The following is a 27,970-nucleotide window of genomic DNA, read 5'->3' as shown; positions in this document are numbered from 1 at the left end:
CTACGAGGCATCAGCCTTGGGAGCTTCTTTCCGTCCATTCTGCAGGGATGGCGAATCTGATGTCTTCACTGTCTTCCGAGGAGGACTCACCGGTTCACTGGCGAGCTCATGTAGCGATGGCTCCTTATACATCGCAACTGTGTGACAAAGATAGAAGCTGTTGGTTAATAATTAATACAGTGATGAATAATTGGCATCTAACTGAAAAACAAAATATTAAAGGGGACATATCATGCGCATTTCCAGGTCTATATTTATATTCTGGGGCTCTGCTAGAACATCTCTGCATGATTTACAGTTAAAAAAGCTCTTTATTTATCTTATTCTGGCTCTTAATGCGGCACCTCAGTTCAGCCCATGTTTGAAACAGGCCAGTTTTAGCTCCTGTTTCTTTAAGGCCCTCCTCAGAAACTTTTGCAGACTCCGGAGGCTATGTAAACAAACAATAGTAGTAGGATTTCATTTCTTTTCCTCTTTCTTTACTCAAAATGTCAACTTCTCCAGTACATCTGCCCATGTTTGAGTGAAAATGTGATCCAAAATATGCGAGTAGAGAAATTGACTTTTTCTCTACATACTTTGACCACGTGTTTAACATAGAAATCCAACAATATAATAATATGTAAATGACAGAAATCACTAAAGCATGTTATGTCCCCTTTAAGAGTTTGAATTGTAAATAAATTAAATGTTCAGGATAATCGTCGTAGCTCATAAAAAAGAACACCAACCCTCTATAACTTTAGGCAGGAAGTGTGCGGCTCCTTTGGTCTTCTTTACCCGGTTGCCCTTCATGACCTGGCCATCACGGTTGATACCGATATACCAGGAGCGGCCAGACTGAGTCTGGCGATAGAGCATGGAGGAGTATGTAACGTAGTAGTTCTCAAACACACTCTCCTTGAACCTACACTCTGGAGTGAAGTGCTCCTGGAAATAAATAGAAAAAGGGGAAAGGGTGAAGGGTTATATTCATATTAGCAAACACGGGCAAGACAAGAAAAATAATGTGCAAATGTTGAGAGAAAACTGATATATAATTATAAGGCTTTGAACATGAACTCCAGTGCATGTAAGCAAACACTTAAAAAGAAAATAACATGGACACAAACAGTGAACTACATTAATTAGGTGACTTTTTCCTGAGGGGAAAGATGGATAGATATCTGGACTTTATTTAGAAGCATGAATATCCTGGTCCTTGAGGAACAACGATACAAGAATGTATACCATGTGTAACATAACATAACACATTCCCAAAGGACAAGAGCAGAGGAGATGAAAAGCAGTGAAACACTGACACCTACAACAATGCAGTAATACATTAAATCTACACACATACTGTTTACTACATACTGTACATATTAATGACTCATTTTGACATCAAACTGCAGTGACTACTTCAGAGTCATTTTGAGTTCAGAAATCCTATCTTACTGAGCCAGAGACATTTAGGAATTTGTAGGTTTTGGTTTATGAACAAAACAAGAAATACGTTTTTTGTATGAGATGTGACGGCTGTCAAGGAGTATCGTGTGTTATTGTTTTGTCTATAGTGTGACGAGTGACTTTATGAATACCTAACTTGTGTACCTTGGGTAGCACAGGTATCAATCTTTTATAGATTGCATGCTTTAAGATGAGCTTTATTCAGTCTCATAGACATCTATTTATTGAGCTCCTTATTCAACATACAAACACATCCATTAAAAAAGGCATTGGTAGGTTTTTCTGACTCTGGTTATGGAGGAAAAAAATCATAAAATTCATCCCTCTTCATTATCCTAAAGAGAATTATCCATTTAATATAGGCTACTCTCATGTACTGCCAATCGTCCATGACTGGCTAAATCTGAATAGCCATTACAAAATCAAATTAGCAAAACTTGGATCCAATCCAACATTTCAGCCAGTCGTTGTAAATGATCGTGTTCCTGCAGCGCTCCCCCTCCCTCTCTGTCCTCGACATAAGGACTACTGAACCCTGCATAATGTTGACTGGTGATATTAAGCAATAGCGACAGATATACATCTCTCTTAGCCTCCATAAGGGTCTCGACAGGGTCCTTCCACTGTCAGAGAGCAAAGCCAATCTGCTGGATTGATTAAGTGAGAGCAGCAGGGCAGAAACGGCTGAGGGGAGAATTTCTCTGAGACTCCGGGAGACAGAAGAGGGCCAAAGGATCACCTCTTGGCATCGACAGGCTCTAATAAAGAGCCAAAAGTAGATAGGGAAGGTATAAGAGACCTTCAGTTTCACACTTATCACAGATCATCACCTTTCTCCTTCACAGTCAGGCATCACCCTTTAGCTGAGATGGCAGTTCAGGACTTTGTGCCCTTTCTCCAAACACTCATGTCCCCGCTGCTCCACCACAGTTTATGCCCGTTTTAACGGCCTTAACTCAACAAACTCTGCCACTACTATGACCACCGCATCACAGGGTTATTTTAAGATTCTCTGACAGGTTTGATATCTTCTGCTGTGCTAACACAAAGAGGATGGGATCGATAGATGATCCGCTTCATTCATTATTTATCAGGCCAGAGTGCAAGAGGGGTGGGAAGTGCTGGAGACAGACGGGGAAAGGCAGGAGAGACAGGAAAGGAAGATCGCTTAGAGAGGACAGAAGGGTTGCTGGGTAATAAAGGAGATTAAGACGAGAGGGAAATGGAGAGACCTGCTCCTGCGCGACTCCCCCAGGACCAAAGCAGGAACGCTGGGAACGACAAGGGCTCGAGTCGCCAGCACCCCACGATCTAACACTTGCATGCCTCTGGAAAAAGAACCCATCACTCCAGCAAAATACCCTTCAGCTGAACCTCTGAAATGACACCAGTGATAACCCCTCTCCCAAGTCATCCTATAATTACCCTTCATAATCAGTCCCCTGAAACTAGCCTAATGATAGAAGCCACATCTTCTGTATTTCATTCATGTAGTCTCCAATGGTCTGGATCTCTTCATGAGAGAAAAAAGTAGACTTAGAGAGCGGACAAGACAATGAAATTAATGTCCTTTAAAATCCCACCACAATGTCCAACGTGCCTGTCCACTGTTTACCGATACAAATATGTCACTGTAATTATCCCCATCTCCGACGTTCACCTTGAGGTAACCCCTAGACCTCAGCAGAGATATAGACCACCTGGGATTTACTCACTGAAGACCAGCATGTTTTGATGTTACAGTAAAAAGGTGCACATTCTTCAGAGTGATGGGGGCAGAATATTTCCATCTAAATGGCGGGTGCTTGGACTGGAAATTAAATAAAAGTCTCAACCGCGACTTATCGAGAGACCGGGGGTAGCACTCCCGTTCCACGTGTCTCAAGCCGGAATGAATTTAAATGAAAGCACATGAGAAAGGTAATATGTAGCATCCGTGCAGAGAATCTCCAAGATGGGAAGAACCTTTTTATGATGCAGAGCAGCATCCCGACCTCCCCCCCACCCCCCGCTCACACATACCCACCACCTTCTTTATCCCTCGTGTCTGATTACATCTATTCTACCTGCTTCAGGAAGCTTAACTCTCCACGCCACCATACACTGGGATTGCACTTAGCACCAAATAAGGACAGTGAAGTACTAATAATACACACTCCAGCGCTCACAGGGCAGAGTCCCCTAAATCTGGCTTCTTTCCCTGCATATAATTAGCATATACGGAGCAGGGAACAAAAGTTGTGACTAAAAAAGATAGCGAACCCATGAATAATATTTAATATCTTGTTTACTCTCATTTCATCATGCATGCACAAGCGTGAAATCACAACTAATGCCCCTGAAAAATGTAGCCCTCTACTTCTGGAATTCAAAACATGATGTTGTAGCATCTCATCATGGCGTGTAGTTATTTGCAGTCCCCTGTTTAGACAGCAGGGGTCACAGTGTCATACAGGCTCCCTGCATCTATTGACTGTTCCATCAGCTCCCAAGGAAATCTATTGGAAGCTGTGAAATCTGCCCAGCTGCAGTAATCCCACCATATTTCCATAGTACTGCATTACTGCTGCAGCGACCCCACTCACATTATGACAACAACATGGAATGTAAAGCTCATTCACAACAGTCCTCTGTTACGTAGACATTTGCGTTGTAATCTGCGAGCCGGAAGCCACCAGCAGGGTATGTTGCTGATGTGGTTGTCAAGCCAGATGTAGATGCTCTATGACACGCCACGTTACGCAAGTCAATAGGGCATGGACGTGCTTATTAACAGGGGTTTACAGCAGTTAAGACCGTCTAGCACCACACATGTATGGTCTGCCACTAATGCTTTATGATAGCCTGGGGAGGCATGATGCTTTCATGACAAGAACAGAGTGGATGATAATGTGCAGGGACTCGTGCCTCCGTCGGTGCTGATTGACAGCTGGAAGGCCCCTGTCAATATGATGCAGCCGAGAAAGGGGGAGTGCTAGCTGACATTCCCTGTTCGACCCTCAGTGACAGAGGTGACCGCCTCCACTCCGCCTGATGCCTTTACTTTTAATTTTCTGGGCGACACAGGAAACAAGTCGCGGTCGATTTGTGTTTCATTATCACCGAAGGCATTTCGTATCTTGGCAAATCGCAAGGACCACATTAAGATCTTACTGGCATTGTAATATAGAGAGACAATTTTGGAAGGAGCGCGCTGGTACAATATACCTTCCCTAAATGCCCTTAATTGGCTGCCTGGCAAAACGTCTCTCTTTATCATTGCATTTCTGCACTTCATCTCCTTTTTCTTGCCCCGGCCAATTATTCTCCCTGCTACTTTTTCTAATGTCCACATTTCCCCCCCTGTCCTGTGATAAAAGCGATGCTATCTGGCTGCTGGTGTTGTCCTGCATCTCAATGCAATCCTCCCCTGAAAAGAATAGAAAGGACATAGCTTCTCATCAATAGGTCTCACTCTCAATCTCTCTCTCTCTCTCTCTCTCTCTCTCTCTCTCTCTCTCTCTCTCTCTCTCTCTCTCTCTCTCTCTCTCTCTCTCTCTCCCTCTCTCTCTCTCACTCTCACTCTTTTGTGTCTCTCACAGGCCTATACAGTCATCACCTCCACAATAGTGTTTTTTCCCCCCGTTGTTGCCCTTAAAGTAAACACAGGCACACATATAAACTACACTCATTAAGGGTTCCTATACACTGTGTGACTTTGAACCTGTTCCAGATGGAACTTAAAAATCGTTGGATAAATGTGATGACATTTTAGATCAGTCCCAAAATATGATCCTAAATCCCACTGTAAGACACATCCACCAACATTAATTTAGAGCTTTGATGACGAAAGATGAGCAGAAATTTAGGAACGAATTCTCACAATGTGACTGATGCTAAAACTCCTGTAAAAAGTCGAAAAACCTTCCATTGAGAGTAAGGCATGACAGCATTATGGCCTAAGTGAGATTTAGTGTTGCTGAATTAGTGCAGATGAATGACTGCTTGCATATATTTTTTTTATTTTAAATTATTGTTATTTACATTGTAGCTCCGACAATCTAACGTGCCTCAAAATTGTTATTACAGTCAGACACAGATTGTGACAATTTAGCTTGGTGTGTAAAAGAACTGCAGCAATTTGTTGATTAATCGACTAGTTGATTGACAGAAAATTAATCAGCACCTATTTTGATAATGGATTAATCGTTTAGGTCATCTTTGAAACAAAAATGCCAAATTTTTGAGTGTCTGAAGTTTAAGAATTTATCTTTGGGATTACGGCTGATGGTCAAATAAAAGAAGCGATTGATAATGTGTGAAAATGAATGATGATTGAACATTATTTGTGCATAAAAAATTTGTGGAAACACTGATAGTTCCAAATATTTTTTGTGCTATAATGTTTTTCTGCTTGGTTTAGGTGGAAAAGTTGTTCAATCAATCAATAAAATTTAAAATGAGACTTAGTTCACCATACATCAGATCTGTGTGGAGCAATGGAGTCTGTAATGTTCCTCCAATTAATACATGAAACGGACATAAATGCTATATTTCCATCTTTTTTCCTCCATTATTTTGTCTTTTAATTACATATTTTTGCACCCTCTTCTTCTGCAATGCTTGTATGGTCCCTGACTGGAAAAATTAGAACCACCAACTGTTTATGTTGATGACCCGAGTCCTAATATTCTCATAACAGCAGCAGGTGAAATCAAATTTTCTTTTGGGAATTTTCTGGTAATCTGTCTAAAATTGGTGCTACAGTTGGAATGAAACCTACCACACACTCCAAATCTGTACAAATATGCATGAAAGCACCTTACATTTACAATATCAGGCATAGGCTATATCTTAATCTTGATGGGCACAAAAACTGCTCTTAAAAAATGTGCCTGTCAACAGTCATGTCAGTCTTCTTCAACATGAGCTATTCTCCCCCCCCTCTCACCGTGTGTCTATGAGGAGTTTTCCAGAGCACATAGATTATAAAATGGGGCAGGAATCAGCCAAGCTCTATTTTTGTATCAGGATCAGCCATTTCCTGTTGTCACCTACAGGTAGCGAGGTTTATGATTTATGTCTAAGACAAGGCAGCAATGCACCTCCTCTGCTTTGTAGATCCTGGTCACCAACCTGACCACTATGTGTGCACATGTGATCCAAAGTAAAACTGAGTAATCCAAGATAATAATAACCATCAGTAAGCAGCACAGGAGGCTGTATAAACAAGAAGATGAGAACGTAGCCGGAAGGAAGCGACTAGTCACCCTGTCAGTCACCTCGGCTTCTCCAAGAGTGACAGTGATGAGCTTATTTATCATAAATGAAAACGCTCCTTGTCTGTGTCACACTCATTCTTGGCGTGTTTTAAAATGTAAAAGCAAATATGAGCATGCATTTAGAGCACAAAGCTATGTATGTAAGGGCCATGTATGCACTCCCCTCTACACCAGCAAATTAGTGTGTTAGACACACTATAGAGAATTATATACGGTCATAAAATCAAACATGCATGATATAATAGAAGAAGACAGCTGTTCTATTGTGTAGCACCTCATTCCTGTACCCTTGTGTCTGTATGTGTGTGTTTGTGTGTGAGAGAGAAACACAGAGAGAGAGAGAGAGAGAGAGAGAGAGAGCGAGAGAGAGAGAGAGAGAGAGAGGAAATTCTCTGAAAGAGGTCAGTGTGGGCTGCAGCACAGCTATTGACTGGTGCTGAGGAAATCCCTTCTTCTCTCTGTTCACAAAGGCAAAGCACCAAAGTCTAATGCATGCTAATCAGGGGCTCAGTAGATAATAGGAGATGGCGTATTTACCCATAATTCAAGATTGAACTCTCACATGTACAGATGATGCTCTCCCTTCTTTACATCTCATATGCATAAAAGCACTCTTGCATTCACTGCTATTGCACATCATATTTCTCCCAATCTCCACTGAAGCCAACACACAAATTACCACTTAAAATACATATTTATAACATATTTATAGGCACTCACATCACTGTCATTTATTTTTAAGTGTCCAGTAAACTTTGCAATAACTTCCTCTTTGATACTTTATTTATGTCCTACAGATGAGTGTGAGAGATCTCATATATAATGTATATTACATATCCGGCTTAGTATAGGTATTCTGGTCCCAAAGACTGCCAAGTCAATGGTGACATGGGCTTTTTAAAAAGGTGTTAATGCATACTGAGTTATTTATAGCAACACAATTAACTTTATTGCTATTGTGCTGTTATCTTAACTGGATGGATAACAACAGAAGCCACACAAAGGTGCAAATAGTAAGACATCATTTTACTTAATAGTCATGTGCAGTATGTAGCCATCTTTTAGTTATTTGACCCTGATCACATGAAAGCAGTTTACATGATGTTAAGTTACTTTTGTCAGTTTAATGCTAAAGCATTGTTACAAGCATTGTCCTACACGTGCTAAACAGACTGTGCACTCTTGAATCTGTCACTAGTGCTGTCCAAGGTGCTGATACTCTTGAGACTTCCCCTGTCCATACAGTGCTACATCACAACCTATATCTCAGTTTTAAGCTGTAGATTTCCTCTACTAGTAACTTTATCGAATGAATACAATGTACAGCTTATACTGAGTGAATCCCTTACAGCTAATTGGTTGTTCTAATGGGATATTTTAGAGCTTACTGTATGAAAAGCTTTGCTGCATTAACTAGAGTTCCCCATCTGTTTTTTCACCCTTCTGCTACCGCTTCACATATTTCTGCTCCCTTCCTTTTGTAATATGATCTGTTTGGTTGGAAAGTCACCTGGAACTGCTTTGATGCATATAAAAATAAATCAACCACATCTGCATTCTTAAATTTGTCTGCAATTTCTCTGTCAGAATCTCATGCATGTCATCCAATGCAGTAATTGTCCACAGTCAGTATGACAGTGTCCTTGTTAGCATGTAGTCTTGATTGGTCTAAAAAAAACATGGCACAGCCTTGGTGACAGCATTTGAAATATGCATAAAAGTTAACTGTGAAAAGTTGGGGCTGTAAATAGTGCAAAAAGTACATATGTAAAAAAACACAAAAACACACACAAAAACATCATAACATGCATACCTGCTATCATTAAACCACATGTACCTACCCCTCAAGCCAAAATCTGTCTACAGTCCCGTTGCTCAACATTCCCCATCATTTTAAAGTTTTACACCCACTCCATCTCCAATCCTCCCTCCCTGTTTTTTTTCCCAACACTGATTGGGAGAATCGTGCAGATAGTCTAACAGGTTGTCACCCTATCTTTCACTCCCCATATCACTGTGTCTCACCTAACACTCTCACTACATTTGTACACCTGCACACACATACACTACTATTAACTATCCTTACTGTCCCTACTACCTCTCCTCATGACACCGCCAATGCTACATCAACTAGCTTCTTGTTTTCTGCTTTCCTTTATAGGTTTTATAATGTAGAAAATGGACTTCATCATGCATTCACAGGTGCACATACATCATTTGTGATGTTTAAGTCTTTACACTGTACCATATTATCCATATTATCCCAAAATAGTGACACTTAAATCCAACCAACGTACAGCTGGACATCTAAATCCAAAATGACAGCAGATGATAATGCCCCCTCCCCTTATGTTTACTTAGTGAAATCCATATCAGTGACAGTGCTTTATACAGTACATGTCAGGACCATACACAGCAAGTACATGAAGCTTATATCCACAAACCTATCACTTACAAGCTGAAACCAGAGGTATGATATTTTTCATTTTCAGTGACTGATGTGTAGAGGATACTTACAGAGGTATAGAGGTATCCATCACTATTCATGGCCAGGTACAACCCTGTTTTTGCCCCCTGGATTGCCACAATCCGCAGTCCCACAGGAATCAAGTTGAACTGTGCTAAATTGGGGAATAAGAGGCAAAGTACAACAAAGAAAGGGAGAATTAGAGAGGATTGTGAATTCAAACACTATAACTACTGAGTTTTCCTCTATCTTCTTTTGTAGCACACTCAGTGGCTGCAGTGTTGCTGCTGTATGCCACATCTCTCTTAAGCCCAAACGCTGTGACCTCTCAGAGTTTATGTTGCGGTAAACATAACACCATGTCACCTTCACTATGCTTTACACTGCCTCTAAACCTTGGATAATAATGGAGATGCTTTGCCGCACCCAATGGAGCAAACACAAGTGAAGAAAAGACAGCGAAATCGGTAGATACAGTATCCGAGGCTGGTCTCTGAAGCTGTTGACAATAAAAGTCTCAGCTCATCAATAAATTATGTAGGTGGCTGAACAAATCAAGTTTTGGAAAGAAAAAAAAAAGTGCTGTGTTCAGACTGCAATTATAAAAAGTGTCTGAGTTTGGAAGGTCAAAAAGGCAAATACAAATAAATAATGCTAGGAAGAGAACACTGCATAGTTTCTGGGCTAAAAACCAAATTTAGTTTGCTAAAGGTCAGGATGAACATTCACATCATCTCAACACTGGCAGTGTGTCAACTCAGGCAGCCTTGCCTTTAGAGGTTTCTATTATTCTGTGCATACTAGCCTAAAACATAAAGTCTTTGCATGTTTCTCCAGACGAGCATGCAAAGACTTTATGTTATAGGCTAGTATGTACAGAACATCTTATTGTTCTGGCACCATGTTAAAAAAAATCAAGCTACAAACACTGAGTTTCAGGTCCAATCAGCATTTCTGCATATGAGCAAGGACATGTGAAAATTGCCGAAGTTTGACAGGCAGTGTGACGTGACGCTCAATGAATTTGACAGATGAGCCGGCAAAATCCAAACTTTTTGCTCGACTCTTGAGCCACAGGCACAGTATGACACCTACTGTGGTTCCATTTAGCCCAGTGCGTACAGTACAGCATTAACATAGTCAACAGTAGAAGGTTAGGTGTGGTATGAGCCGATCCTAACTTTTGTTGCACAATTGTGAAAACTGCACTGAGTTACAGCATACATGAATTGAGTACAGTGTGGCTTATACAAATTTCCTGTAACTGGTGCTTGAGACTAGACTGAAAAATATGATTAAAATTACACAACACACTCACAAAAGGAACTGCTTTCATCCCTTGTGCTGTCCATGGTGCCGTCGGGCTGCATCTGCAGGTAATAACCATGCTGGCTGTACAGCCGGGTAACAATGCCTTTCAGCTGTGGCTCTGTAAAAGGAACACAGGAAAAACAACATCGCATTAGAGAGGCCCCTCCATCAGAGGTCGAGAGCGAAAATGACATTCACTGATTTACAGAAGCTTAAAAAACAAAGGTTAATTAAATATACCAGAGTTTAAAGACACAAACCACCTCCGTTTTTAAATATTTAATTGGAATTATTTATGTTATTCGTTTTTTCACGCTATCAGCAATTTCAGACTGTCAGTTGGTTGGTCGATCTAGCATTTAGGTCCAGACTGAAATATTTCAGCTGGATGGATTGCCTTGTAATATCATGTAGCCATTCATGGTCTCTAGAGGATGACACCTACTGACTTTGGTCATTCCCATCAATGATCTACAGAATTTTCTTCTAGGGCCATTATCAGGTCAAAATTGTACATTATACAATTGACATTACCATACCACGACTTTTGGGCTGAAATGGATAATAGTGAGGACAAAAATTCCAACATCTATATTTTGGCCGATAATCTTACATATACAGAATATATACATAAAACATAATTTTTTTTGCAGTGATCCCTTAAATGTGCCTATCAAACACTTGTGATGAAGATATGTAATGGAAGCTGTGATATTTTACAGTTTAACAATAAACTTCATTGTGGAGATTGACAGCACTGCAGTGATGCAGTAAACCTTACCGGAAATGTAATAATTACCATCATTCCCAACTGTACTTTTTAGTGTATTAGAGAATATTGATGCATTAAACTGAGAGTGTCAACTGAGTGACAGTGATAATCATACCTTCCAGAAACATCAACATGTTCGCTTTATCGTGGTGAGCATGTTAGCATACTGACATTGATATTTAGCTCAAAGCAACACCCTCAGACAGCATTCTTCATAACATTATGCAGTGTCAAATTGGTCTACATATCACACTTGAGAGGTCATACAGTGTCAGTGTAAGGTATGGTTACATATAATAGATTCTCCTCCTTGGATAAAATAAAAGTTCAACTGCCTCAATAATTATTTTCTCTTATTCCTATTTTTTTTTAAGTCTTGTTAAAAAAACAACAACATTTTAATAAAAAATTGTTTTGATAATCGTTTTGGATTGTCACCATAGGGAAGATGCAAGAACAGGTGATGATTGAACTCTTTAAAGTGTCCTAATATCATAACCATCATGGAGCAACACTTATCCAACCTCAAAACACTTGTAAATACTGTAAAACACTTATTAATACAGCTATTTGTGTGGTGTATTTCTTGTTATAAGGTCTCTATAGAGGAGTAGCACTAAAATATAAAAATATTCAACTAAAAAAAAGAGAGATTCAGTAGTCTATAACAAGTAGTGAATTGCCTTAGGTACAGTTTTAGATAGTTAACTAACACTGGGAATATATAACATACAACGAATGTGAAATTCTGTAGCAGTTTATAATTCCACTAAGTGATGAATAAAATGCACATATAACTATCTTGCTACCACCAGTATTTTTGCAATAGCTGGGGTCATCAGAGGATGAAGTCAAGTGAGAGAGTTAGCCTTTTCTCCCACTAAATAAAAGATATATGATCAGGAGGCTGGGTGGTGGAGGAGACGAAGAAGTGCGAATAGAGTGGTTGAATGTTTAATGAGAGGAGTCCCTGCAGCCTACTTTGCGTTCATTTAAGAAACAGACAGAGTCTTCGCAGCAACTCTCAGACATCACCAGTGCCCCCTTCAATTACATGAAGCACTTCTTCATGTTGTCTCCTGAGCTCAGCACCTCGCCCACTTCCACCTGGCTACTTCCAACAGCGAGAAGAACCATGACTTCGGTCTGGTCAGACCCAACCGACTGACCAGTCTGCCTTCCAATGCAGCTTTAATGAGGTAGATGAAACATGGATGAAGGAGCAGTTTATGACAGAGCCTCTGAAGGACTGGGGCCATCTGGGAGTTCCCCCCTTTCCTCCGTTAAACTCTGCCCATGCCCTCTCACACACTCCCCAGGGAGGGACCGAGGGCACTGCGCAATCTGCTTGTCTCCTTCGGACTAGCGCAAAGAACAAGAGAGTTGCAGAGGAAGCAGGGATGATATCTGCGGGACTATTTCCCAGAGGAAGTGTGCCAGGGTTGAGGCACGAGTGAAATCATGACCTACTCCCATTGTTACATGCATGCATCTGCAGCACTCCCCATCCTCTCTCTTTCAAAGCTGCTTGTCAAAACATTTCAGCGTCTCTACTCCCTGACTTTCTCCTTCTTTCTCCTCTCTTTTCCATTTCATATCCTTTGAGTTATGTACCGCTTTCATCCCACCTAATAACATCGTACATCACCCAATCAGAGAAGGGGGAGTCGTTCATTACTTGTCCCCACAGATGCAGTGAGAGAGATGAGAGAGAGAAAAAGAAAGAAAGAAAGAAAGAAAGGAAGAGAGAGAAGTGAGCAGAGGGACAGCCGTGGAAGTGAGTGAATGAGATGACACTGTCATATCATTAAGAGTGACGGCTGTATGCGCTCCAGAAAAAAGCACATTTAGGCAGAAATTCAATAGACAGCTCATGCAATATGGCTGCAATCAAAACACCCATGCTCGGTGTCAAGGGCACTAAAACTAATGTTTTACTTAATAGAGCTGGCTCTAACTTCAACATCCTCATCCCAACACCGACGCACAATAAATTTCCCTCTGCTATATGAAAAGTGTGCTCTGAGCTAGAACATAACAGTTGTGTTTTACTGCAGCTGTATTCGAGCTGACATAGATGATAAAGCAAAAAACATCTCCTGTGGATTCCTGCCATCCTATTACCATGCAAATATCGCAACTTTGAACTATTCACACCTAAAGTCATATTTTTTACTGTGTTGTAGATGTTAGTGTGCCCTCACTATATTATTCTGGACATATAGGAAGTGCAGGCAGTTATGTTTTGTTATGGAGACTTAGTGAGAAAACAGAAGTTGTGTGTCAGTAAGTATTATAAATGACTGCAAACTCATCACAAAGCCTCTGCTGTGTGGTTGATTACATTTTAACAAGGCATTGTGGTTTAGAGAGTTGAATCCATAGGATCTTGATTGTATCTGTAAATTACAATATTTTAATTTCTGAAGCTCTTTTTTGGCTGTAATAGTTCAGTGCAGCAACAAAGCTTTTAACAACATGTAAATGAACAAATCTGTGCATAATAACAACAATGACTCGACTCGGTCTCATCAAATAGCAAAGATGCACTACATCCCCATGCGTATTCTGCCAACTGCTCCTCTCTCGCTGTCTTGACAGCATCTGTGTCTGCATAATACGTGCACTCACACACACTCAGACACACACTCTTTGTTTTTCTGCCATTGTTGTTAATGTTGCAGTATGTTGGCATTAGGAGTGAATACATCAAGGCTCCAACAAACATGTCACATTGTCGCCTGAATATAACACGCCCCTTTCATTAAAATAGAAAGTAAAATGGAGTACATCACACAGAACACAAACACACATCCACCAAGGTCGGTTTCTGTCTCTTGATGGAGGTACAGGTAGGAAAAAACATCTGTTCTATAAAGACCCAGTATTGAAGTTTGTGTGTACTAATTTGTTCATTTACCTTCACAAATTTTACAGTCCTTACTCAGTGTTTTTTTATTTACATGCAGAAACTTTTATATTAATAATAATAAGTTTAATTTATATAGCGCCTTTCATAAACCAAGGACGCTTTACAGAGGTGAAAAAAGAATCAAACAAAACAGATCAAAACAAGACAATGCAGAGGAGGATGAAGAGAAATGTTCGTTGAAAAGAAAAGCATTGATACTTAATTCGTATGAACCTTAAGATATTGCTTGATAGCAGCTTTTATTAGACTTACTTGTCCACTTCAGCCCACTTCTTTCAAACCCCAAACTCCGGAAAATGAAATCCCTCTTTTCTCAGTCAAAGTTAAAAAATGATTTCACTGACTTTGTCCAAGTATTTCAAAACAGTGGCAGGTTCGATCAGAAAAAAATCTAAATAAAAAAAATAGTGAATTATGTCATGAAAGGAGCAAGTGGTAGAACTGATTTTGTGTCCAAATGTAAGAATACTTTTGTCTAATATGTCGCATTTGTAAGACTATACGAACAGCAACCAACATGTCATGCTAGCCAGGTGTAATGATTACTAATTAAGTTTAGGTCATGCTAACAAGAGCTAACTTGGCTCTTTTGACTTCTGTGTTAAGTAGCTAGCAGGCTAGTGAGCTATGTGGCTTCATGTATGTGGCGGTCTATGGTTCAATGAATTACGTCAAAAATTGACTCCTGAAACAAACTCCAACCCATTCACAGTGTTCAAATTAGCTGCAGCATGAGTGGAGGGAAGCACAGCCAGCTAGCCTCTGCTAGCCTTCCAGCTAGCCTCAGCTCTCCATGTATATCCAACTAAAGCATCAACCTTGGTTTGTTTTTCTAGGTTAAAGTGGGAAGAAGCAGCAGCGGGTCTGTAGGGCAGCACATTGAAGTGGAGCCTGCAGGGGAAGCACTGGGACTGTCAGGGTGAAACAGTCCTTGGAGGGAAGCACAGACAGGATGAAGGAGAAGCCAATGAATTGGCCTGTCATATCAGCAAATGTCATATCAGCAAATGTTCCTTTCAGGACGATGCCGATAATTCATTTTAAAGCCTTTATTGGCTGATACCAATGACGTGCTGATATTATTGTGTATCCCTACTCTCACCTACATCCAGAGTACATTCCCTCCCACAGCAAAGCCACTGCTAATGAAGACAACTATAGAATACAAACCATCACTGGTAAACTAAAACTGACGTGGGGTGCAACATTGGAAAAATGCAAGTCAATTTTATTGGAAAAATAAAAATTCACCATGGCATATTCCTTGCACTTCTATGTGGCCCATCAGTGATTGTGGTGGTGATAGCAGGTCAGGGCTTTCTGCTCAGAGAGGAGGTCCATCGGTGTGGTCTATATACAATGGCACGCTCCTTGTTTGAGCTATGTTGTCTAGATCAGTGCAGGCACACATTATGTAGCATGCTTGCTGTGGCTCCACATGGAGACAGTTCAAGCAGGCAAATCTGCGCTTGAGTACACGATTGAGGCGCTCTATTGTCCCTCTTGTTGTGCCATGGACATTGTTGTACCTCTGCTGTGAGTCACAAGTTATGATAGCAAAAGAAGTCATCAGCCAGGGTACAAGGAGGTAACCACTACTGCTGAGGTGGATGCAGTCTGGAGCAGTCGTATGGATGTTGTACAAATTGCTTTCCTTCAAAATGTAGGCATCATGTACAGACCCAGGCCATTGGACAGCATAATTGGTGATTATAAGGTCAGCATTTCCCACAAGCTGTACACTGATGGTGTGGCGGCCCTCTTTATTCACAAACTCCCATTCTCTTGAGCTATCATCGATCACACCAACGTTGGGCATCCTGCCCAATGAGAAAAAATCTCCTCGTTGTCTGGGTTATTTCATCTTCATTTCCAGGTTTTTTGACAAATTGATCCAGAAGTGCAAAAGCAGATTCCACTGCCAGTCCATCCGTAATCACCTCATAGAAGCACACCCACATGCATAGAAATGCAATGCACAATGCAGTCAGTGCTCCTCCAAAGTCAAGACATGGCTCCTCCAAGTGGCCTGTTCTAGATGTGGACAAGGAATATTGCAGATGACAATAATGTCCTTTCGCCCAAATCTGTATCATGCATAAAACTTGTTAATAGAGTAACGTTCAAGTAGATTGGTGCATTCAGCATGTTGTCTTGCCTTGTATCTTCTCTTTTGGTATTGCTGTGTTTCTGTCTCTCATTCAACTCTGCTTTCCACAGTATGTTTGCTTTTGGTAGTCGTCATAACAGTTCCTGTCATTGAACCACATATACCTTGCAACACGAGCATTCAACGTGATGGAAAAAGAATAAATGCTCCTGCTATTATATTTTTTGTTTTTTTTAATGAATCAATTTAAACAGAATTATGCAAACACTATTCTCCTGCGGTCCATTTTCACAAGGTTTAACACCAGTTCTTTTAGAGTTTAAATGTAATGAACATCTTGGGTAACAATAGCTGAGAGAAGTGAGGCATAGGCTATCTGTCAAATCCACTTCTGAGGTGGAATCCAAATTATCCCAAACTTTGGCATTAAATTGTTTCAGATCTGCCTTAAATGTTGAAATGCTACATTTTGTCCTGATTAAATGTAGGATTGGATTACCAAATCTGAATCCAAACCTTCATCATCAGAAATCTTTGGGCCTGCTTCTAAATACCACATTTCCAGATCAGATCAGAATTTAATTCAGTCCAACCAATATAATCCTTTGAGATCATTTTGAAATACAATACCCAAGGGGTTTATTTTTCAAACTTTGGAAAATTCCCTCCGGAGCCCTAGAAGACTTAACACAACTGTTTTCAGAGGATGAGAAATGGTAAACGGTAAATCGACTGTATTTATATAGCAGTAGTCTATTTAGCAGTGGTCTAGTAGTCTAAGAGGCTGCCATGTGAGGTGCCATTCTGCTCATCAGGAGGAGTTTCTAATCATACACACACACACAGATGCCACAGCCTTTGGGAGCAATTTTGGGTCCAGTATCTTGCCCAAGGACATTTCGACATGCAGGCTGGAGGAGTTGGGGATCGAATTGCTCATCTTACGATTAGTGGAGCTTTACCTCCTGAGCCATAGCCCCCCCAGTAGTTCTGCTTGTGGCAAGTAGACTGCACTTCAGGAGTAAAATCAGTGGAGTGCCCCTTTAGAAAAAGAATAGTTTAACATATTGGGAATTACGCATATTGGTTAGCTTAGCTTAGCACAAACCCTGGAAACAGAGGGAAAACAGCTAGCCAAATTGTTTGTTACCATGGGATAGCTGTTTCAAGTCTCTGTGCTAAGTTAAGATAACTGTCTGCTCACAGACAGCTTCATATTTGCCATATAGACATGAGAGAGCTAAATGTATTTCCCATAATGTCAAACTACTCCTTTTAATGCTTTGTTTTCAAGCCGCGGTCGAGTGAGCACATGTCACTGGGCCTGGAGAAGTACGCTGACAGACAGTGACACACTGTGACAGCAGTCTACCTCTGGTTGGATTAGATAAACACACAGAGTTGTTTACATGCGCAAAAAGCCTGTATTTATGTCATGAGGATGCGTAGCATGCACATGTAGCCTCTACTGCTCCACAGGGGTAAACAGAGAAGATAACTCGGAAAGCTACTGACTCAAAGGTCGTGTTTAGTGATTTGGGTATATTGGGGCATACTTGTATTCAAACAGAGCTTATTTTATGTGGCAGCGGGCCAAAAGCAGTTATAGTTTTATAAGAGTGTAACCCAAACAAATATAATGTTTGAAGTGTACACAGATGGGCAGTGTAAAACAGGGCATGCCTTTTATATTACTGTAAATACTCAACAATTTAGAAGAGCCCTGGTGGTTTGCCATCAACATCTATGTGACATAAAAATGGAGTCCCCCTAAAGGGATTGAATATGAGGCCGTGATCCAAGACGGCCTTTATGACAGATTCACATAGTGACACTGTCCACACGAGATGCTTGAAGGCACCATAAATATCATATTCATACCAGTGGTTCAATGCTAGAATAGGGAGTAGGTTGTCATTGAAGCTAAACTTGCTGTTTACCAGGTGGAGCATGGGCTGTTTAACTTTTAACTCGCATGAACATGTTCAGGTTCCACTGCAGGAAAAGTTTTATATTCTACTCAAGTTTTCCGTAATCAACCGTGACCACACAGAAAATGGATCAAAAGTCTTTGAACCAATAGAGACTGCTCATAATTATGATTAATCCCACCATATGTGTCCTATCCAGCATGAAACAGTTGCAGAGATAATGGTGCATCCCTCTCCTGTAGTTAAAAGAACAGCAGGGACCGCACATCTACATCTGCTTGCTTGCTTTCACTTAAACACGCCAGAAACACAATTTGCAGCCTCGACCGTTGCCCGGGTGTTTCCCACGGAGAGGAGGCCACGTGACTACATTCATCACTCCTGGGATACGTGTGGACTTGAGTGACAGAAAACATTTGCTGATCCAGGTCAGTGGAGCGTGGGTCAAAGAGAGCTCCCTGTGTTGTTTATGTACATCAGCGGTACAGGTGTTGTCAGCGCACCGGACAACATGTCGACTCATCAGCAGGCCCACTTCCAAGTGACCTCTCCACACATGAGCAGGAATATGACTTGCAGTTGACAAGTAGGGCGAGTGCCTGAAGGGAGGAAGCTTTAAAAATACTGTACATACAATACAGTAAGTCAAACTTTATCTAATCTGCCAGTTAAAATTGACCAAAAAAAAAAAGTATGAGAGACTAATTCGCGAGAGCACTTTGTTTATTAAATTGGGTTTGCCTCTAATCCCAGCAGTAACTGCTGTGCGGACTACACAGGGAAGCCCCTCATCAATTTACATTCAGCACTGATAATCATTTTGAAAACCACCTGGGGGGAAAGCGGAGCCTAGTCCTAACAGTACAACCATTCAGACAGCAATTATGTGTGTCTGTATAAATGAGTTCAATGCACATAAGAACCCAAGGTAATCACTTCATGCATCACCACTGCCATCAAGGACACTTATAGCCTTCGCCGCAGTGTAATTGCTCTGGAAAAAAAAGAAAAAACAAGCAGCGGTTGAGGTTTATCGCTAATCAGGGGTAGTGTATGGCTCGGTGTTGGTTATCATTACACTAATGTATTTATCTGGCTTGATTTGAGCTCGGTATGTGGCTCTCTGGTATCCCCCTAGCCGAGCTCTTCTTGATAAGGTTGGAGGTAATTACTGGGGGCCTGCATGACTGAGCAGCCAAGGGCATTTCTTTTTCCTGCTCTGACCGAACCAAACAACAGGGGTTTTCCTCGGTTTATATTTTCAGGACTCCCTGACTCTCCCCTCCCTTCTCATCGTGCTTTTCTTTCACTTCCAGCAGCTCTCTCTACCTCTTCCCCTCACACCCTCTGCATACAAGCATGCATGTGCATAGTATGTGCTGCATATGTGCAAGAGAGAGCGAGTCTCTCTCTTGTGTAGTGTTTGATTCTGCTTCTAATAAAAGGAGAACATGGTTGCTCCTTTTTTTTCTCTCTCTCTTCCATTTCTAAAGTGGGCCATGAGCGCTACAGTGCTGCTAGTAATTATCAATCTTGTGGGAGGATAGAGGGGAAGAAATGGAGAGGAGCAAGGGAAGAATGGAGTCATGAAAGCCAGTTAACAACATGGAGGCGAGACTGAAGAATGTTTGTCCAGAAATAAGAGTGGGGAGAGGGGAAAGCACAGATGCGAGGAAGAGAAAAGGGCAATGATGGAACGATAGAGAGACACAAGGATACAGAGTGTGACAAGCGAGAGAGGGAGGGAGACGAGATAGGGGAAGAAAGGTTGGAGAGAAAAAAAAGATGTTTGTAGGGGAGGAAGAAGCGGGATAGCAGGAAGAGGGCGAGGTTAAAGAAGGAATAGGAATGAATGAGGTGTATCACATCACCTACAAGTGCCAACAATGGCCTTTTCATTTAAATTCAAGGCTTCATAAATCATTTTGCGTGACAATGGCGGCAGTTAACGCGAGTGAGACAGAGTTATTGCAGCTTATTAATGGTGCTGACAAGAGCATGTCAAACAAGAGCAGAAGCAAATAGGACTCACACCGCTTCCTCCTGACACACAATATTCACGCGTGTGCTTCATTAGCGTTATGACGGGCACATATCAGTGACAGTTAACAACATGCTCAGCACCGGGGGGACTCAGAGTGATGAGGTTCAGCATACAGCTTTGCTCAGTAACATTATAGCTCCAAATGTTTTTTCTGTTCAGGTTGACTACATGGGCCACATTGAAAAAAAAAAGTAGAAAATGGAGGCACGAGAGGAAGGCCACTGAGCCGAACAGCTGCCACACACATCTTACCTATCTTTTTTTCCCATGGACCCTCCAGCAAGGACACAAATAGGCACTTTAATATATGCAGAACAAACAAACACAAACATTCCCCTGCACTCCCACAGGGGTCCGGACCTCTGTCAGAGTGTGTGATGATCATACGAGTAAACAAGCAACTTAGCTGAACAGCACTCCGACGGACAACAAAGCCTTCCCAATTTGAACTCAGGATTGATTCGCCCGCCAAAACATTGAAACGCACACTTAGACGGCGCTCCGTTCCACCACAGAAAAAAAAAAAAAAGAAAAGAAGCTGTCAGTAGAGGCGCTTTGGAGCGGCTTGGCATGGGGCGAGAGGAGGGAATCCATTGTAGATTTCAGCCAAACATCATCTGAGATTAAGTGTAGCTGACACAGTTTCAATGTGCACACAGCTTCATTTGAATAGAAGAGCACAGACAGATATGCACATATTTATGCTTGAACAAATGCGAGCATGCATGGCAGTGAGCAAAGCATAAACCATTTGAACGCTGTCATGAGACAGTGTAATAATTTGATTTTCATAGTATCTTCTTAAATACACATGTGCATAACGTCTGCACATGTGCACACACATACACTCATTGGCACAACAGTTGTGTAGACATAGCTTCTGTCGGAGTTGGTTCTCTTGCAGGACATCTTCCTCCTTCTTCTCACACTTTCTCTCCTCTCGTCTTCTCATCATTACCTCTATACGTGTCCTCCATCCTCACTGTGTTTCTCTCGTTAGAGGTAAATTCAATCTGTCCTTGTCAGGTTTAATCAAAGCAGCCACAGATTCAATTTAACGTGTGTGTGTGTGTGTGTGTGTGTGTGTGTGTGTGTGTGTGTGTGTGTGTGTGTGTGTGTGTGTGTGTGTGTGTGTGTGTGTGTGGGAGGTTAAGGTGCGCCATCAGGACGACAGGAAACAAAAGGGTGTTCTTTGTATAACACATCGCTCAGCCGCCTCACTTTGAATAACACTTAAGGCCATTGTCAACAGTCTCTCCACGGCTGAATATCTTCTCTCCTACTCACAAGCCAACTCTAAATACTGACTGCAGTAATACTCGCAGAGAAAGACCCTGATCCCCCTGATCCCATCATCTCCTTTGACTTAAATTTTTTTGCTGAGTATTGAAGGAGCTTCGGCGACCCAGACAACATAAAGTTAGATAAACCTTCAAAATTAAAATAAATACATAAATAAATCCCTTAATCTCTTTATATAAGAAACCCTAAAAGATTAGAGCTGGAAACATTGTTGTTTCATTGTGGTTTTTAATCGTCTTGGATAAAGTTTAATTAACCAGATCAACTATTCCTGCACATGAACAGCTGCATCCCAGTGCTCGTCATTTGACACTATTTGGAACCACCATTTAGGATCCCCCCCCCCCAAACACACACACAATGAAATGAGTGTTGTGCAAAGCTGAAAATCCCCCAGAAATTGGTGGGATGACCTCCACAGCAATCAAACCACTAATCTTTTTTTTTTGGTTTTGTCTTATCTAGATTAAGAGAAACAGAAAGCTGTGGTTGTTTGGAGTAGACTGAATTTGTGGTTATGAAACCTCAATTTCAGTACTGAGATCAAATATATCCTTTTTTTCATTACCTGTCTCTGAGAGAGGTGTGTGGGGGGGGGGGTAATGTTTAGGCACTCAAAAGGCTAGTTGAAGATTAGGGAAAGATTGCAACCTTGTTTGCATAAAAAAGCCTTAAAACACTTAACATTTTTACTTTATCAATATTTAACCAAAACCCCCTTAACCTATAACGAAGTGCTTTTGTTGCCTAAACACAACCACACAACCACATGAAAGAGTTAAGATGCTAACTTCGATCTCTGTCATCAGGGTCCTTCACTTCCCCCCCAAAAACCTCCCTACATGTGGTACAATGCAGCTTTTTTCCTACTCTCGACACAACATAGCCATCCGCATAATCCAGGCAGTAATTGCGCTTCCTTCAATAAATATCCAACAGATCTAATTAGTATTATATAAATGTAATTTCCAGGAAAACAGGCTGTTCATAAAGCATCTGCAAGTTGTGCAACTGCGACCACCCTCTACTTTAACCAAATAAAACAACTGCAACATTCATTAGTAGAGAAACGCCTCAGCTGTAAATGAAAAACAACCAAACGCTGGAGACAGAGAGTATTAAACAAGAGGGGAACTTCATATCTGAAGGAGAATGTTTTTGCTGTGACAGTTAATATCCAACCCTATGGTTTCCCATCGCATCTTCTTCTCCAGAACGCTGCCTCTATGACAGGCAGATTCACAGCTCTTTTCAGTTCCGCCCACCTTCCCTTTAATCTCCACTGCTATCTCTCCCCACTTCTCTTCCTGCATGTTTGATTACCTCTTTATCTATGTCCACCCCCGACATTGCCATCCACCTCCACCTTTTGACACAATTTTCTCTCACATCAGTAACATCTTTACTTTTTTCTCTTTCAGCTGCTGTTTACCTTTCGCAGACTCGCCCTCCCTCCCTCCCTCCCTCCCTCTCCCCTCCTCCCCACTCCCTCTCTGTCTCTTTCTCTTTCACTCTGTCTCTCTCTCTGACCCCTGTCACAGTCAGTAAAGTTCTGATGAGAAGCTACCTAACACTGCATTGTCTGATCAGGTGTTGTTGAGTAAGCGAGTTTGCGGGCCCTGATCTCTTGGGGTCAGCTTAATGCTATCCTCTGTTGGATCTCTCCTTGTAACCCGGTCTGCTGCTCGCCAGCCGAGGCCTACATTTGTGCTCCTACTGTCGGCTGGCTTCCTCGGTTGCTTACTCTGACAACATACTACAGTGCACCTCCATGCCAACAGCCCATTCTCTGCTCCAAGATGTCCAGGTCTGCACTATATTTGCACGCATTCATTTCTAACGACTCAGGTAGTAATGTTTCTATTTTAAACCTATATTTGTATTTCTGTACTATTATTATTGTAAAGTCTAGTGGCATTTCTTTTAATTCCTTCAGATCAGGCTGATTTTTTGATTTCTGCTTTGTGTTTTTTGTTTGTTTTTCAGGTCTGTGCTAACTCGTGTTGCGAAGATCGTGTGTTCATGTGATCTAACTTAGAGAAAGGTACCAAAGGTGAAAAACGGGGGCAGGCAGTTCGATATCCCTCCCTTTTCAAGTCAGATTCCACCTTGAACAATCTAAGAGGGTGAATATTGATTAATCGCTATACATTAATGAGCTGAATTGATCTGAAAAGAGGTCAGCAATGCAGATCACTGACAGTGTGAGACTTTTTTTTTTCTATTGGTCAGGGCAGCGCTTGAAAGGGTCTCTTGGGCATTAAGGGACTTTTGCAGTAACACCTCAAGGAGGGTGATGAAGAGCGAAGAGGCAGGTAAAATCAAGCAGATGCTGGGGCTTTGGCATGGTTCTCATCCAGTGTGAGATTGGTGCCACACGTGTATAAGCAGCAGGTTTTATGTCGGTCCCTATCATCTCAGTAGCCCATTGCTTTATGGCAGTAGTAAATATAGCTTATGTGTATTGGTGTGATGCTAATATGACAGCTGAGAAAAAGTCTCCTCTCAAAAGAAACAACTGGTAGAGAATCTACAGAGCCCAATGATGGCTGTGTGGAGAAAATGTGTTTCTTCGTGACAAGGTATTAACTTGTACAAATGACAAACTATTATGTGTACATCTTATAAAAAATGCACTTGTACTGCATTAATGTGGAAGCTTAATCTCTAATCTCTAAGCCTTTTTCCAAGGAACTTTTTAAAGTATACATATATAAAAGGAGTACTAGTTAAAAGTTTTGACACACCTTCCCATTCACTTGAATGAGAAAGTCTGCCAAACTTTTGACTTCTATTGTCGAAATGCCAAATCCTTGAACATACTACATAAAGGTCAATACACTACTTAAATGAAGCAGATTTTTCTTTGTCCTCAGTTTGAGTAGTAGCACTCATTACCTGCAGGTGGTGCAAGTATTAAATCTGCAGCAGGTATTACTCTCACCTACCCTGCCTGTAGGTGGCGACATTGGCAGGTTTACATTGCAGGTCTAAACTGCTGCTGCAGGTGAGCACAATAGAAAAGCTCTGAATAGCTCCCTCTGGTGGATAAACTGGAGCCAACTAAGTGTGAATAACCATGTTAGTGAGTTGGTGAGGCAGTTCGGCTTGGCATCTAAATGGTATGCTCCATCTTTTGTTCGCATGTGATACTGTTGGTGGCTTTTAAATTGTGTTTGCAAATAACCAATAACCTTACCTCTTGCTATTACTCTACCTTACCATTAACCATTTAAATGAGCCATTCTAGTGGCATAGCTCTAAAGATGACAATGTCTGTCAGTCTACCATTTTGATTCAGACTGAAATATCTCAACAGTTATTGGAAGGATTAAGATTACATTTTGATATTTACAGTCACCAGAGCATAAATGGTAGTTACTTTGTTGATCCCTTAATTTTTTATAAAGCGCCATCATCAGGACAAATTTTGAATTTGTCCAATACTTTGGTTTATGACCAAATACCTGCAAAGGTAATTACAGACCCATCAACCTCAGCTGTACATTACAAACACAGTGAACGTGGTAAAACATTATACCAGCTACATGATGATTCATTGTGAGAATGTTGCCATTCATTTTAGCCTTTGGTCCAGCCTGACAGAGCAAATAGCATGCCTGTAGACTTCCATGAATTCGTAAACAAGTGCATAAAATGCAATTCATTGAGATACATAAGCTCTTTAACCTATTAAAGAACCACAAGAACATACTTTCCAGACCTCTTTCCTTCACCTCATAGGCAAACATGGGTGCATGCACAGAACCACAAGAACAATATGCACATTAACAAAAAAGAGAACCCAAATGTCTCTAAATATCTATATCATTACAAACCCCAAAACAACCAATGGAATATCTCTGAACAAGATATTGATTATATTCATGCAATCATAAGAATAACTGTAACTGTGAGCAAACAGCTTTTTCATTCATGTCCACGATGAACCCCTTTGCCACTGCAACAGCAGATGAACATCTGGTATTATTATGTAAACAACTTACAGCCAGTTTCATTTCAAAAACAGGGATTGTCCAGGACACACAGAACAGATGCAAAATAATGGCTCTAATTCACATTAAATAAGAAATAAAGCTGCAATATTACAGTATGTTATTATTCTTACATCACATCTGCTAAGTCTGAAGATTGGGGCGTTCTGTTAGTAACACAGGCTGTATCATTGAAATTGATGTGATTTGATGTGATCCAGTGCGTTGGCCACTGATGCAAAAGCTATTCCCCTTTAATGACATAAGTACCTCAATATATCAAGCCCTTTTAAATGGAAGTATTTTCTTTCACTTAACAATACAATAAATGCCGCCAAACAAACTGTCAAGACTTTAAACGCTCATCTCCAGACACATTTCAGGTGATCAGGCTTTGAAATTTGAAGCTTTCTGCTATTTACACAGTATATACTACATAGTATCATATCCACAGTCAATCAGTGTTTGGGCCATGGGGTGGACTTCAAAGTTTCTGAATTACAGCGCTGTTTGAAGCATAGCAGACATATGTGATCACAGTGGTGCAGAATGAAATGAAAGTCCTCATCAAGCACAAAGCACAGCTCATCGCTCATCATTCTCACGTTCAATATGCTTAGATGCAGTTTTTAGCTCCGGGGGGGTGGGGAGAGTAAAATAACTCTCTCATAAGTCACAGTTTCTTCCCCAATCAACCACAACAGTATATGGCCTCTTTATGAAGGATGTTTGTTCAGCGACATTTCTGTATTATGCATAATTTAACTTAAGCATACTACACTTACTAATTGTGCATGAATAAGGCAAAACCTTTCTCAGTCATGAATTAAATAATTCAGCAGTCTACCAGGTCACACCAAAGGAGAGAAGAATACTCCAAAAATTATTGAATAAATTACATTATTCTCTTTCTTAAATGAATGCAGTAGCGCATTTAAGAAAAGAGCAATTATAGGAAAAATACACAAAGGTTTAATGTCAAGAATTTAAACAGTAAAGCCAAATTCCCATTAAATGTTGAATTCCTTGTTTTCTAACTCAAACATAGTAAGAAGTTGTATAATTTATGAATAGTGATATGTAACATCTACAAAAACAACATCAAGGAGATTGTGTAATTTTGAGTTTACTTGTTTGCGTTGTAGCACATTTGTCTTCTCCATTGACAAGTTGCACATTGGTAAGAGAGAGGGTGATGTTGGCACCACATCACATAATTCTCCATTCAGAGACTCAGTGTTGAAGCTCTGTTTTCAAAGAGACGGTACATCAGAGAACCTGACAGAGAAACTCAGCACAGGGAATTTTTTCTTTTCTTTTTTACCCAGATTTTCTTGTGTTGCAGGTGTGCATGTCAATAGAGCATCACTGGAAGATTGAATATCACCTTTTGAAATATTTACATACATGAAGCTGAAGTCATACTACTGGAATTTGGATTATTACAACCAAGTTTCTCAATTCCTAAATCAAAATATCAATCAACCAATCAACCTTTTCTTTCATTGAGTGTGTTGGTGTGTCACTCACATGTGAACGCTGAATAAATTCAATTCATACATTCAAATCAGGAATCCCAACTTCTACACAAGTAGCATTAAAGGAGATTGTATCTTTCAAGTTGGCTATCTTATAATTGTTCCACTGCATTACACCACTCTTTGTTGTGCAACTGAATGCAATATATACCAAGTAAAATGTGTGATTACTGTGTGAAGCTGTGTGATTAAACTGCAAATTAAGCTGCACACAATCCAAATTAGCTAGCTGTCATACTGGGGGACTCCTTGCTCCTGATGGGAAAGTATATTGATACAATGTTGATCTGCTGTGTTGTTTGCGCAGGATTTAAAAGAGGACTGAATATATTGCAAATAGCACTCTGGCAGCTTTTTGATTATCTAAATAAACCTATGGGAGCTTTTTCCAAATGGATCTAATTAGAGTAATTGTCTTTACACTTGAATAAAAATACAAACTGAAATTAGAAAAGTTGACATCATGTCAGCAAATGGAATGAATTCATTGTATAATACAGATTCATTTGATATTTAATAATTAAATAATAATTAATTACAAAAAATTAAACTCAATTTCAGTTTTCCGCAAAAAATGTATTCGTTTTATTTGTGGCAAAATATCCCAACATATGAGGGAGAAAAGGAACAAGCCAAGAAAGATGTAAACGATAGCAGTGACTCACCTGGTCTTTTTTCGTTTCGACCTTTTCGACCCCCACATAGTCGTACTTTGGAGATCAAGACCAGGATCTGTTTCTGGCACAAGGACTTGTTGCTCTTAGGACAGGGCTTGCGCTTGTTGGCTACCGGTCGGTTGGCTTGGTCGTCCTTGACCGCCCGTTTCTGTCTGATGAGAGAGCTGGCGAGAGCTGCCAT

At 40.7% G+C, this 27,970-nt stretch overlaps 1 protein-coding gene across 3 annotated transcripts; it reads right to left on the bottom strand.

The window, feature by feature from the left end:
- On the bottom strand, positions 1-27,970 carry fgf11b (fibroblast growth factor 11b). Of its 3 annotated transcripts, XM_062433024.1 has the most exons (7): positions 27,778-27,970; positions 25,427-25,440; positions 24,708-24,741; positions 10,496-10,606; positions 9,228-9,331; positions 732-930; positions 1-137 (listed from the first exon to the last, which is right to left on the bottom strand). In XM_062433024.1, the coding sequence occupies exons 1-7, from the start codon at positions 27,968-27,970 to the stop codon at positions 1-3; spliced, it is 792 nt and encodes a 263-aa protein (XP_062289008.1). The 3 variants fall into 3 exon arrangements, with proteins under 3 accessions (XP_062289008.1, XP_062289009.1, XP_062289010.1); XM_062433025.1 differs by lacking the exons at positions 24,708-24,741; positions 25,427-25,440; XM_062433026.1 differs by lacking the exons at positions 24,708-24,741; positions 25,427-25,440; positions 27,778-27,970 and adding an exon at positions 11,613-11,627 and having other exon boundaries at positions 10,496-10,610.

This window comes from Scomber scombrus, chromosome 14 (genome assembly GCF_963691925.1).
Source record: "Scomber scombrus chromosome 14, fScoSco1.1, whole genome shotgun sequence".
Lineage (NCBI taxonomy): Eukaryota > Metazoa > Chordata > Actinopteri > Scombriformes > Scombridae > Scomber > Scomber scombrus.
The sequence above is the reverse complement of the archived record's forward strand: the minus strand, read 5'-3'. Positions and strand labels throughout refer to the sequence as shown.